We start from the raw sequence: 13,414 nt of genomic DNA, 5'->3' as shown, positions 1-13,414 counted from the left end.
GCCTGATGTCATCCCGCGTCGGTGAGCGGGCCTTGCCCCCTGCTCGCCGACGGCAAAATTCTGCCCCATGAATCCAAATTTTGTGTAATAGTCTCTTGGCGGCACGTTATTAAATACATTTTGAAAATCCAAATCCAATGATTTTCCCTTCTCAACCCTGCTAGTTACATCCTCAAAAAGCTGTAGTAGATTTTTCAAACTTGATTTCCATTTTGCAAATTATATGTTGTTTTTGTTCAATCATAAATGGGCTGTAACTTTTGAGCTCCAGGGTGTCAGATCTGGGGTGGGTGGAGGGTTGGGGGGGGGTACTCCAAAAGTGCACTGGGGAACCCCCCTGGAAGTTCCCAGGCAAGGGTTGCATAGCAATTGACTGGGAAATGCAAACTTCCCATGGGCAATTGCCCTGCACTAGGAACCATCCAAAAATTGTGATTTAAATCGCAAACTTTGGATGGTTCCAACCATGTTACATCAATGGCTACCCAGAAAAAGTTGGAAGAATTAAAACTTTTTCTAGCTTCTGACTAACTATTGTACAGGCCCACAATGACCAACAGGACTGCCCCAACAGCAACAACAACCCCCCCCCCCCCTCCCCAGACAGGACTTGCCCCAACTCCTGAATAACCCCCCTTAGTCCCAGCCCCCCATCACCGACTGCCCGACCTCTCCCTCACACTCCCAGCCACCTGTGCAACCCCACCGCCCCCCCATCCACACCCCCACCCCCCCCTTGCCTGGCTGACAACCCTCCATGACTAGCCGAACCCCCACCCCAAATTCTAACCACTTAACTGACAAACCTACTTTCTCCCTGGCTTGAAAGTGGCTGGAGCTTTAAACTCACCTGATTTACTGCAGCTGTTACCGTAAGAAAGGGGTCGTGGCCTCCTTCCAACCAATTAGCAGCGCTCGACTGAAGGCCTCAGGAGCATGGTGCACTGCACAGTTCTCGCCCAGCCTGAGTCAGATGGTCAGGGAGACAGGATCAAAAAAATTTAAAGGTAAGGAACTAGGATGGAGCAGTAATCCAATTCTGATTGCCACTCTGTGGAAATTCAGGCCCATTATGATTGTCTAAGCGCCCCATTACCACACCTCTAACAATAGATTCTAGTATTCTCGCTTCTAGCAAGAAACTATTTCTCCTTAACCAATCATATTCAACAATCCTTACTGAGCCACACAGTCTAAACCAGGAAGTGTAAGTTAGAATGTTTAATTCAAGGGCAAATCATTGGAGAAAGTGAATATCTGAAGGAATGAAACGCCACATTTGTGTAAAAAACTGCCATGAGGGAGAGGTCAAATGTGTTCATTTAGCGGCGCATGGCACTGAGTGAGGATCTCAGGATGCAGCCAGAACAGCAGTCCAAGGAGCGCTGTATGTCCCAGAGATACCTGTAATCCTGGGTGGGTGGCAGTATGACTTATCACACCATTAAAATTTCACTTACATTCGAATTAACAAACCCTAACTTTACCTTGTGTTTATTTGGTATCTAATGGATATCAAATTCATACCCTTCCATGTATGTATGTGTGAAAGTCAAGTCTCTTGGTGAGATATTATTAAACTTAAGTTTCTGGAGGAGCAGGGCAACTTGGGCAAGCTTCCTAATTTCCATGTTGAACTGGATATCTGCGTATGCTGAAAGTACTACTGATTTACTCCTCTATAAAAATGAATGCTAATAGCCTCACTGTTAATTTGACTGCAGAATCCAGTTAATTAGCTAATCCATTATTTGAATATTCTCAGTGAAATGAAATTCACAATGAAATTGAGCAAGTAAGTATAAAACCTTTGACTTCCAATACAAGCAAACATTTCATAAAATTAGTCCTGTAAGTATGAAGGTTTTCATTCACTATTCAGTGCACACCTGGGGCTTCTGTTGTAGTCTGTTGGATGCTAAAATTCCTGTCAGTACTTAACTAAACAACTGTTGAAGGAATGTTGTCCTCTTACTTTCCAGGGTTGAATGATACAAACCTGCCAACAGTAAAGACAACAGCAACTTTCAAAATCAACGCGGGAAGATGTGAGCTAAGAAGAATCAAAGAGAAGCTTAAAAGCAGCCTAAAGCAGGTCTCATCAGGTACATAGCTATATTTCTGTGGAATGCAAGTCATTTCAGGCTCCTAGCTCAGTATTTTGATAAAGATCAAAAAAGAAAATAATTGCTCCATGCAATACTGCTCCACCTGCACAATTTTTGCTATTTTCCTAGCACAAAAAAACCAAAAGAACAAGCTGACATAAGTTTTCCTTGACAAAGTGAGCCATGAAAGTAATTAAAGCTTAGATCATTTGTGGTATTATTCTGCTCTGTGCAACTGTTTACTTACAAAGTGAAATTATCTGTGTCCTGTCTTTCATCAGTGCCTTCACTGATTGTCCATCAAATTAAAATTCACTTTACTCAAAACCAAATACATTCATTTTTCACATAGTTAGTTCTACAGATTACATAGATAATAGCAGAACTGGAAGTTAATTGACATTTCCTTTGAGTTTCTTGATGCCTTAGTTGGCAGGAATAGTAAGTAGCAGCCATACAGGAGAGAAAGTTCCAGGCTTGTGCTGAGTTAGATGATCTCACCTGGTGTAAACTGGAGCATAACAATTGACCTCAGCCTCCCTCACTCAGGGAGGGGGGGAAAAAAAGCTTTTTTTTCCTCTGGTCCTGACTCAGTGATCTTTTCTGTATGTAGACATTAGGTGAGTACAGGCTTAGGCTTGGCTAAGTTGCCCTGAGGCCAGATAGCTTGTCAACACTAACTGTCTGGGCTCATACATGAATAAAGATCGCTTTGTAATGTGCTGAATGGTTAATGGCACTTTAGAGGGGAACCAAACTTAGCAGCTGTCAGTATCTATAGCATTAGTATTATAATCCATAACCCAGTTGATTTCAGTATACAGTCTGGTTCCACAGTATAAGACTAAAGTAAATGATATCGAAATTGGTGATGATTGATGAGTTAGCTATGTACCCAAAAAATGTGCATTTTTAAATAACTACCTAAATGTTCCAACAGCAAAAATCCATCACAGACCTTTGCACTTCCTCCAAACCAGTCAACCTTGCTTATATGACAAATTAAAACCCTTTCCTCTTACTAATCATGCTCTTTTGTCTTTATGTCAATACACAGAAAAACCTAATTTTCCTAGTACAAAAAACTGTCAGCTGAACTTTGTAAATGTGAAGTGCAGTTCCTTCAAGAAAAGTCATGACCATTGGAATCACAAGGCAATGACAAATGAGGGATCAATCATTTCTGCTGTATTTGAGGTTGAAATGAAACCAGAGGAGGTGACAGGTTGGTTTGAAAACTTCAGAAGGTGAATTTACACTTTTCTTCTTATGAGCACTATTTATTTTCTCTCATCTCTCTCCCCTTTTATCTGTTCCTAATAAAAGTATCTCCTGTTTTCAGAAGTCAATGCTTTTTTGGTTGGAAGAGATGTTGGCCTTCAACTTGGAAGAGGCTGAACCCAAAAAACTTACTTTCATTTAACAATTGATCTTGCATTCTACCAGGATAAGTAAAGATTTCTTATGCGCAAATTTTATTTGGGTACAAATTTTTTAAAAAGTATATGAAGACCATTAGTTTGCCTTCACACATCTGAAGGAAACATCTCCATTTCCACATTGCATACAACTGATTTCTATGGTGCTGATTGGCTTGTACTTATAACTTGTATTTTGAATGAATTGGTGATGTATGTAAACCATGTTGTTATTATCAGTGGTGAACTGGTGCTTTCCTCTCAAGGTTCTCAGAGATTCTGCCCAGTAGGCTGTTATTATTTCATGTAATTGTATGGTTGGATCTGTTGTTATCTTGTAGAAACCTGTGATTTTGGGTGCACACGAAGAAAGACCGAAAAAAGGCTTCGAAAAACAACAAGAACATTAAGGAAATCAATCAACAGGGAACAGTTCTACTTGCGTGTAGCTGGAGCTGACTATGAGGTGGCTAAGAAAGCAGTAAAAGCAGTGGATTTACAGGAGCCATGTGGAACCGGTCAGGTTCTTCAGAACAACAGATGTGGTGGGTATAAAACTCTTAAGGCCTGATTTTCTGCTTCTGCACTTGCTACTCCAAAACTTTCTTTCCACTTATTAAAAAGGCTAGAAATTCATGGCCTGGTCAGCACATAGGAAGAAAACCCTGCTGTAAGATTCGAAATATAACTGAAGTAAAGTTTGGAAATATTAAGTTCTTATCACTGCCACTAATTCAAACAAAGCACAGAATTTTGATTATTTTGACTTTTATATTCTACCTTTATGTGTGTTTGCTGTTTTAATCAACTTTAACTTATGCATGAAAAGCTGATAGGTTTTTTTGCATGACGCTCTTATGGAACTTTTACCAAACTGTATATTTATTAATTGCATGCAAAAAGTTAATTTTGCATTATAGGTTTGGTGGGCCACGTTTGCTATAGCAAGACATCTAACAGCATCTGCTGTTAGTAAATCTTGCCCTTGCACATACAGGTGTTTCAAATTTTTTGCATGGCAACTTGCTGAAAGTGTGAGCTGATAACTGCACAGTTAGGGATACAGGGCACTTGGGACCTCAGTAAACAGGGAAAGCAACTGCTTGTCTCCTTAATCAATCAGATTGAAGGATTGTGAAATAAGCAGTGCAAGAACTAAGAAAGGGTAAATTAGAGTGGGTGAGTTCAATGTCAAATCAAGTACAGGAAGAGAATTCAAAAGATGGAAAGAGGAATGGGATGAAGAGAAAGAAAAAAATGACAGAAAAGAAAAATGAAAATCATTTTTAAATTATCCAACAGCAATTAAAACCTGAAGGAACAGGACACCACACATGTAATAGTTAATTTTCGGTGCCAGTGGGGTTGTTTGGCAGTGATCAATACCTATTAAACTCACTGCAGAATGTAATTTATACTAACCATACAAATAGAGCAACATCATGACATTCAATATATTTCAATGGTGAGGCAGACATCACGATGCTGTATTCGTGAAGCTAACAGTGAAGTGATGCAATTCAGACGGCAGCTTTTGGATATTTGAGCTTAACCACACATGTCACTTGCCTGAAGTCGCTGTGTGATTTATGCATTAAAAATGACGGGTTTCATTAGCTCACCCTTTATTTTGACAAAATCTGGACCAATATTTTTACAATTGATAAAGATGAATGTTTAAATTTTTGACACGACTTATTGTATTGGTTTAAAAGGAGCAAATTTAAAATTTTTTTATTGTTCATGGTATGTGCGCAATGCTGGCTAGGCCAGCATTTATTGCCCACCCCTAACTGCCCTTGTTCAGAGGGCAGTTAAGAGTCAACCACATTGCTGTGGGTCTGGAGTCACATGTAGGCCAGACCAGTTAAGGACGGCAGATTTCCTTTCCTAAAGGACATTAGTGAACCAGATGTGTTTTCACAACAATTAACAATGGTTTCATGGACATCAATAGACTTTTAATTCCAAATTTTTCTTTTTAAACATCCCTGCTAGCATAATATGCGTGTAGAGGTTGCAATAATTTTTGAAAATGTACATTTTACTATTTTCAGAAAATAATTTTGAATGTTTGATTTATTATGGACAGGTTGAGGTGTGGACTAAAACCCTTGTACTCTTCTGCTTACTTTCCATAATCAGTGTGACCTTTGGAGAGGAAGATGTGTGTGTTTGTTAGCCTCTGGAGTGCGTGATCAATTTGAATAATAGCAGCGAGCTCTCATGGATTTAAATAAAATGTATTCACGCCGAAAGTCTAAACACTACGTCAATCACTCAGCACATGCACGCATGCATATGCACACTCAAGTATAAGTATAGTTAGATAGAGTAGTGTACTTTTACAAGTTGTAAACAAAAGAATAGTTCACATGTCTGGTCTATTGTGTGAGAACAGTCATTGTGGACCTGGTAAAGAAAGGACTCTTTTCCACTCTTGAATTGCAGTTTAAATCAGTTCAACTAGCTGAAGTCAAATATCAAGATTAGTGCAGGTCCCTCAAAGAGATGAATGTTCAGCAAATCACAAAATTAGGCACTTGTGGTTTTCATACCAGCCGGTCAAATATCTTGATAGGTAGACATGGATTTTGGAAGCAGGCTGGGAGGCTATTTAAGATGTAACAGCCTACAAGTTTTAAAAAGTCTTCGGTGTGACTGCTTTGGTCTGCAGCTGATATTCTGCAGTGGTGTTCTTTGCAGACTGCTCATGCCTCGTTGGTTCTTCAGATAATAAAATTCATTATCTTAAGCCAGTTTTGGTCATGTGACCAATACTGATATTGTCCAACCAGAATGGTTTCAAAGATTGAAGCTATTCCTACGCAATAGGAGATAGATGGGCCGCAGAGGCTGGGTCATTAAGTACATTCAAGTTTGAAATAGACAGATTTTTAATCAGTAAGGGAATCAAGGGTTATGGAAAAAAGGCAGGAAAGTGGAGTTGAGGATTATCAGATCAACCGTGATCACATTGAATGGCAGAGCAGACTTGATGGACCAAATGGCCTACTTCTGCTCCTACGTCTTATGGCCTTATAGATGGTGGTCTTTCACGTTTACTTGAGGATGACTGGTCTCTTCAGCTCTCCTTTGTTAAACATTGACCTTGCAGATGTGAAGCCTGGAGGTCTATTGGCTTTAAGATTTGGTAAATCACAGACAAAAGCAAATGTAAATTCCACAGATAGGTTCCGCCTGGGTAGGTACATTCAAGAGTGGAGGGAGGCTCCCACCTGGGATGATTCAATTAGGAACTTTCCAGAAGCTTGAGGTAGCCTGTGTTGAATTTGCAAAAGTCACATGACCCTTCACAGCCATCTTAGCCATCTTAGTGTCCATTAAAAAAAAACATAGTTCCAGTAGCTTCCATACAAACATCATCCATGTTTGAAGTTATGAAAAGGAGATGCCTTCACTAGGCATAACAGAATTAAATCCCACCAAAGTTTCTTTTAGATTGAGGGTGCCACAGTATTCCTAATGTACTGTTTCCATCTCATTCATATCAATAAGTAGGAAATCTGTTCACCAATAAGGTTTGCTGAGAAAATTATGAATGTTGGACAGCATGCTAATGCACTCTGGTTTTCTGGACTAAATAATAATGCCAACAACACTCAGGAAGCTTGACACCATCCAGGACAAAGCAGCCTGCTTGATTGGCACCACATCCACAAACATTCACTCCCTCCACCACTGATGAACAGTGGAGGCAGTATGTACCGTCTACAGGATGCAGTGTAGAAACTCGCCAAGGCTACTTAGGCAGCACCTTCCAAACCCACAACTACAACCATCTAGAAGGACAAGGACAGCAGATACATGGAAACACCACCACCTGCAAGCTCCCCTCCAAGCCATTCACCATCCTGACTAGGAAATTGCTGTTCCTTCACTGTTGCTGGGTCAAAATCCTGGAATTCCCTCCCTAACAGCATTGTGGGTCTACCTACACCACAGGGACTGGAGGAGTTCAAGAAGGCAGCTACCCACCACCTTCACGAGGGCAATTAGGAATGGGCAATAATTTTTGGCCTAGCCAGCGATGCCCATTCCCATAAATGAATGAGAAAAAGAAAAAAAAAATCACCACTCTTCTTTTGAGTTTTATCCTGGAGCTTGCTTGTATCAAATGTGTGGAAAGTAGATAATTTGGATGAATGTTGCCTGATGTCTTGCTGGAGGTCTTAAAGGAAGCGTGAAGGTGAGGAGGTTCAAGTGTTTCCCAGTTTTATAAAGAAGATTCCTAAAACCTACCTACATAAAGCTTGAAGAGATATGACAGAGATGATCATTTCAGTAAGAATACTGGAGCAATCAGTGGCCATTCAAAAGTGATGCTCATTGAAAATGTCAAAGCTGGCAACTTATTCCAGCCAGGCTGTCTATTTATTACTTGTACCCCTTGTGTACTTCAAAAGATTGTATACTTAAACATCTTAACAACTTTAACCCGTATTATAAAACCTGTCATCTGTCACTATACAGTCCATCAGTACGACCAGGACTTCTGTCCCTTTTCTCTTTCCTTTAATCTTGCTGTGCAGAAGGACTCTGAAGAAAGCTCCTCAGGAAGAGAATCTTTCTGAGGATGCACTGCCATATGTCCACCTCTCTCAAGCAGCAGTATGGAGATTGGCATCCTGCCTGATCTAAGGGACTTAGAAGTGTGAATTGATTCATTTTGGGAGGAAGAATATAAAAGAAAGGGTGTAATTCTAAAGGGGGTGCAGGAGCAGTGGGACTTGGGTATATATGTGTATAAATCATTGAAAGTGACAGGACAGGTTGAGAGAGCAATTAATAAAGCATACAGCATCCTAAGCATTATCAATAGGATCATAGAGTACAAAAGCAAGGATGTTTTGTGTTAAACTTATATAAAACACAGGTCCTGCTTCAACTGGAGTATTGCGTCCAGTTCTGGGCACCACACTTCAAGAAGGATGTGAAGACATTAGACAGGGTGCAAAAAAGATTCATGAGAATATTTCCAGGGGTGTGGAATTCCAGTTACTTAGATGGATTGGATACGTGGGGACTGTTTTCCTTGGAGAAAAGAAGGCTGAGAGGAAATTTGATAGATGCATTCAAAATCATGAGGGCCTGGACAGAGTAGATAGGGAGAAACTGTTCCTATTGGTGGAAGGATCGAGAACCAGAGGGCACAATTTGGGAAAAGAAGCAATGGCAACATGAGAAAAAACTTTTTCACATAGCGAGTGGTTGGTTTCTGGAATGCACTGCCTGAGAGCGTGGTGGAGGCAGGTTCAATCGAGGCATTCAAGAGGGAATTGGATTATTATCTGAAAGGGTAGAATGTGCAGGACTATGAGGAGAAGGCAGAGGAGTGGCACTAGGTGAATTGCTCCCTCGGAAAGTCAGCAATGACGCAATGAGCCGAATAGCCTCCTTCTGTGCTTTAATGATTCTATGATTAATTAAACACGAAACACGATTGAACTGGAGCAGGTAGTGCTGGCAGAAACAGCCCAGGAAGCAGCTCACCACAGGACAAAGTTGTCTCCCAGCTCCACTGAGCAGGACAGTAATGTGGACTTCAGGGGCCTAGCAATGAGACAGAAACATCTATGCATCACACAAGTGAATAAATGAGGTACTGGAAGATCTGTCCAGAGTTTGTGCACTATGACTTGCAGCTTGTGTGGTGTCCTGTCGTATGGTATCATCAATCTGCAGTCTCCCTCAGACTGAGTGAGCACCTCCTAGGATATTGCAGTGGGCCCTCACACTAGAAACCTGTGTTACCAGCCTTTATAGCTTTGATGGAAGTTCAAATGGCTGCCTTTCAGACTCTGAGCTCCAACACATCGTCCACCTTGAAGGGACTGGTGGGCCATGTGGATAGCAGTTTTCAAGGCATCACTTATCTCCTGCACTGTCCTGCAGATCAGGGATGAGCCATTGCCCCATTGTAGTGTGGCGTGATACGCTCTATCAGGTCACTCCCTCACCATTTATTGCTCCTAGCAAATAGGGCCTTGATGAACTACTTAATGAAGTTTTTTTTATTCTTTCATGGGATGTTGGTATCACTAGCAAGGCCAGATTTTGTTGCCTATCCCTAATTGCCCTTGAGAAGATGTAGCCACCATCTTGATCTGCTGCAGTACATCTGTACAGGTACACCCAAGTGCTGTTAGGAAGGGAGTTCTACGATTTGATCCAGTGACAGTGAAGGAACAGCCATATTGTTCCTAGTCAGAATGGTGTGTGGCCTGGAGGAGAATTTGCAGGTTGTGGTGTTCCCATGTATCTACTGCCCTTGTCCATCTAGGTGCTAGAGGTCACAGGTTTGGAAAGTGCTGTTGAAGAAATCTAGATGCGTTGCTGCACTGCATCTTGTATATAGTACATCTGCAGGTACTGTGATGGTGGAGGGAGTGAATATTTAAATTTGTGGATGGGGTGAAGGTCAAGTGGGCTGCTTTGTCTTGGACAGTGTCAAGCTTCTTGAGTCTTTTTGGAGCTGCATGAATCCAGGCAAGTGGCGAATATTCCATCACACTCCTGACTTATGACTTGTAAATGGTGGACTGTCTTTGGGGAGTCAGGAGGTGAGTTACTCGCTGCAGAATTCCCAGCTTCTGACCTGCTCTCGGAGCCAAAGTATTTATATGGCTGGTCCAGTTCAGTTTCTGGTCAATGACAAGCCCAGGATGTTGATGGCGGCACTGTGATTATCAGTGATGATAATGCCATTGAATGTCAAAGGGGATGGTTAGATTCTGTCTTGTTGGAGATGGTCATTGCCTGGCACCTGTGGGCACGAATGTTACTCGCCAATTATCAGCCCAAGCCTGAATATTGTCCAGGTCTTGCTGCCTATGGACTTGGACTGCTTCAGTATCTGAGAAGTTGCAAATGGTACTGAACATTGTGCAATCATCAGCCTCATCCCGAGTGATGGAGGGAAGGTCATTCATAAAGCAGCTGAAGATGGTTGTGTGTAGGAGCTACCCTAAGAAACTCCTGCAGCGATATCCTGGGACTGAGATGATTGACCTCCAACAACCACAACCAATGTAGAGTGAGAAATGCAGGGATGTCCCTTGAAATGGTTTGGAAAGAGCTTGAAGCAAAAAAAGTCGTGTGTTGGTGATTTTCACAGCCACTGGCTAAACATGGCAGCAGGCCTTCTTGCAGGAAGCTCTAGAGCTTAGCCACAGCCTACCTGGTAAAAATGCAGCCTTCACATACATATATCCAAAATACTGGTACTCATCTTTGGCCTTCAGAGCCTGTGGGTTGGGTAAGTTCTTCTTGAGAAGCCCCTTTGCTGTTGTCTTCCAGCAGACTCAATGGCTATTCCACCTGGTTGTTGAGGCTGATACTGCTCCTGTTCCCCCCATCCACGACAGAAAAGTAAGAATAGCATAGTAAGGGCAAATAATGCAAAAAAGAAGTCAGTAACAAGGAATGTCCAAGCTCCAAACTTTCCCTTGGAAAGCTAAAAGTCACAATAGTGCTCTGATCTCCAATAGCACCTGCACTCAAGGTATTCTCTAGGTAGTGCTGCCAATGGCCCTCTGAAACTAAAGGGTCCGATTTTAAACCTGTGTAAGTTAATTTTTTTTTGGGCTAGATTTTACGTGCCCAATGGCGGTTTGAAGGGGAGGCATGTAAAGTCCAACTGGTGGCCTTCCTGCTGCATACCTGCTCACCCCTGACCTGTCTGAAATTTTGTTGGACATACAGGAGGCATTGGGCAGCCTACCTTCCCTTGGGCCTATTGATGGCCACTGAAGGATCTCAGCCTGCCACTGATGTTATTTCATTCATGGCAGGAGGCCCAAGCCAGCTTTAGCTGCACAAGATGGTGTTGGGCAACGGGGAGCATTCCTTTGTATATACCCTGGGCCCCTGAGAGGCACATTCACCTAAAAGTCATTCCCTCCCCTTTAAAACCTCCCCCAACCTTCTGAATCCGGCCCTTCCCTCAGCTCCTCCCCCCTCACTAATGAACTCCTCTCACCCATCTCAACCTCCTCACCGAGACTCCCGACCATGGACTTACTTGGATTCCTTGGCATGGTGGAACTACCTGTAGTCCCAGCAATGGCCATCACTCCCACTAGTGCTGCTACAGAGCTGTCAGTTATCTGATTAACCGACAGCTCTCTATGGCGGGGTTGTCTCCCAAAAAAGGGGTGGAAGTCTTACCTTCCCAGCGTTAAATTGAGGTGGGGCAGCCATTGGAATTGTGAGCAGGCTGTCCTTGATTTTTTGGCCAGATACGGAGGAGCGCTGCAGGGACCATGTCACCCTTTTTTTTTCATTCATTGGATGTGGGTGTCGTTGGCCAGCATTTATTGCCTAACCCTAATTGCCCTTGATAAGGTGGTGGTGAGCTGCCTTCTTGAACTGCTGCAGTCCATGTGGTGCTGCCATTGTGTGCCGGTGATGGAGGGAGTGAATGTGTATGGATGGGGTGCCAACAAAGTGGGCTGCTTTGTCCTGGATGGTGTCAAGCTTCTTGAGTGTTGTTGGAGCTGCACTCACCCAGGCAAGCAGGAGTATTCCATCACACTCCTGACTTGTGCCTTGAAGGTGGTGGACAGGCTTTGGGAGTCAGGAGGTGAGTTATTCGTCACAGGATTCCTAGCCTCTGACCTGCTCTTGTAGCCATAGTATTTATATGGCTAGTCCAGTTCAGTTTCTGGCCAATGGTAATTTTTCTTTATTCATTCATGGGATGTGAGTTTTGCTGGCTGGGCCAGCATTTTTTGCCCATCCCTAGTTGCCCTTGAGAAGGTGATGGTGAGCTGCCTTCTTGAACCGCTGCAGTCCCTGGGGTGTAGGTACACCAACAGTGCTGTTAGGATGGGAGTTCCAGGATTTTGACCCAGCGACAGTGAAGGAACAGTGATACATTTCCAAATCAGGATGGTGAGTGACTTGGAGGGGAACTTCCAGGTGTTAGTGTTCCCATCTATCTGCTGCCTTTGTCCTTCTAAATGGTAGTGGTCATGGGTTTGGAAGTTACTTTGAAGGAGCCTTGGTGAATTCCTGCAATGCATCTTGTAGATGGTGCACACTGTTGCTACTGTGCGTGGGTGTTGGAGGGAGTGAATGCTTGTGGATGCAGTGCTTCATTGCACGATTCCTAGCCCTCTGACCTGCTCTTATAGCCACAGTATTTATATGGCTAGTCCAGTTCAGTTTCTGGTCAATGGTAACCCCCAGGATGTTGATAGTGGGGGATTCAATGATGGTAATGCCATTGAACCACAAGGGACAATGGTTGGATTCACTCTTGTTGGAGATGATAAATGCCTAAAATGCCTGACACTTGCGTGGTGCGAATGTTACTTGCCACTTGTCATCCCTTGTCCAGGTCTTGCTGCATTTGGACATGGACTGCTTCAGTATCTGAGAAGTCACAAATGGTGCTGAACATTGTGCAAGCATCAGTGAACAGCCCATTTCTGACCCTATGATGGAAGGAAGGTCACTGATGAAGCAGCTGAAGATGTTTGGGCCAAGAACACTACCCTAAGGAACTCTGCAGTAATGTCCTGGAGCTGAGATGACTGACCTCCAACCAACCACAACCATCTTCCTTTGTGCGAGGTATGACTCCAACCTGTGGAGAGTTTTCTCCCTGATTCCCATTGATTCCAGTTTTGCTAGGGCTCATTGATGTCACACTTGGTCAAAGGCGGCCTTGATGTCAAGGGCAGTCACTCTCATCTCACCTCGGTAGTTCAGCTCCTATGCCCATGTTTGAACCAGGGCTGTAGCAAGGTTAGGAGCTAAGTGGCCCTGGCGGAACCCAAACTGGAGGTCAGTGAGCAGGTTATTGCTAAGCAAGTGCTGCTTGATATCACTGTTGATGACCCCTTCCATTACTTTACTGAT

At 43.0% G+C, this 13,414-nt stretch overlaps 1 protein-coding gene across 1 annotated transcript in view; it reads left to right on the top strand.

Moving 5' to 3' along the window:
• Nucleotides 1-13,414, top strand: part of scube2 (signal peptide, CUB domain, EGF-like 2) — a 219,743-nt gene that overhangs the window by 119,125 nt on the left and 87,204 nt on the right. Inside the window, exon 12 of the mRNA XM_041197877.1 lies at nt 3,868-4,071. Within this exon, the coding sequence (XP_041053811.1) occupies nt 3,868-4,071 (204 nt within the window). The remainder of the gene's footprint in view (nt 1-3,867; nt 4,072-13,414) is intronic.

This window comes from Carcharodon carcharias, chromosome 10 (genome assembly GCF_017639515.1).
Source record: "Carcharodon carcharias isolate sCarCar2 chromosome 10, sCarCar2.pri, whole genome shotgun sequence".
Lineage (NCBI taxonomy): Eukaryota > Metazoa > Chordata > Chondrichthyes > Lamniformes > Lamnidae > Carcharodon > Carcharodon carcharias.
The sequence above is the reverse complement of the archived record's forward strand: the minus strand, read 5'-3'. Positions and strand labels throughout refer to the sequence as shown.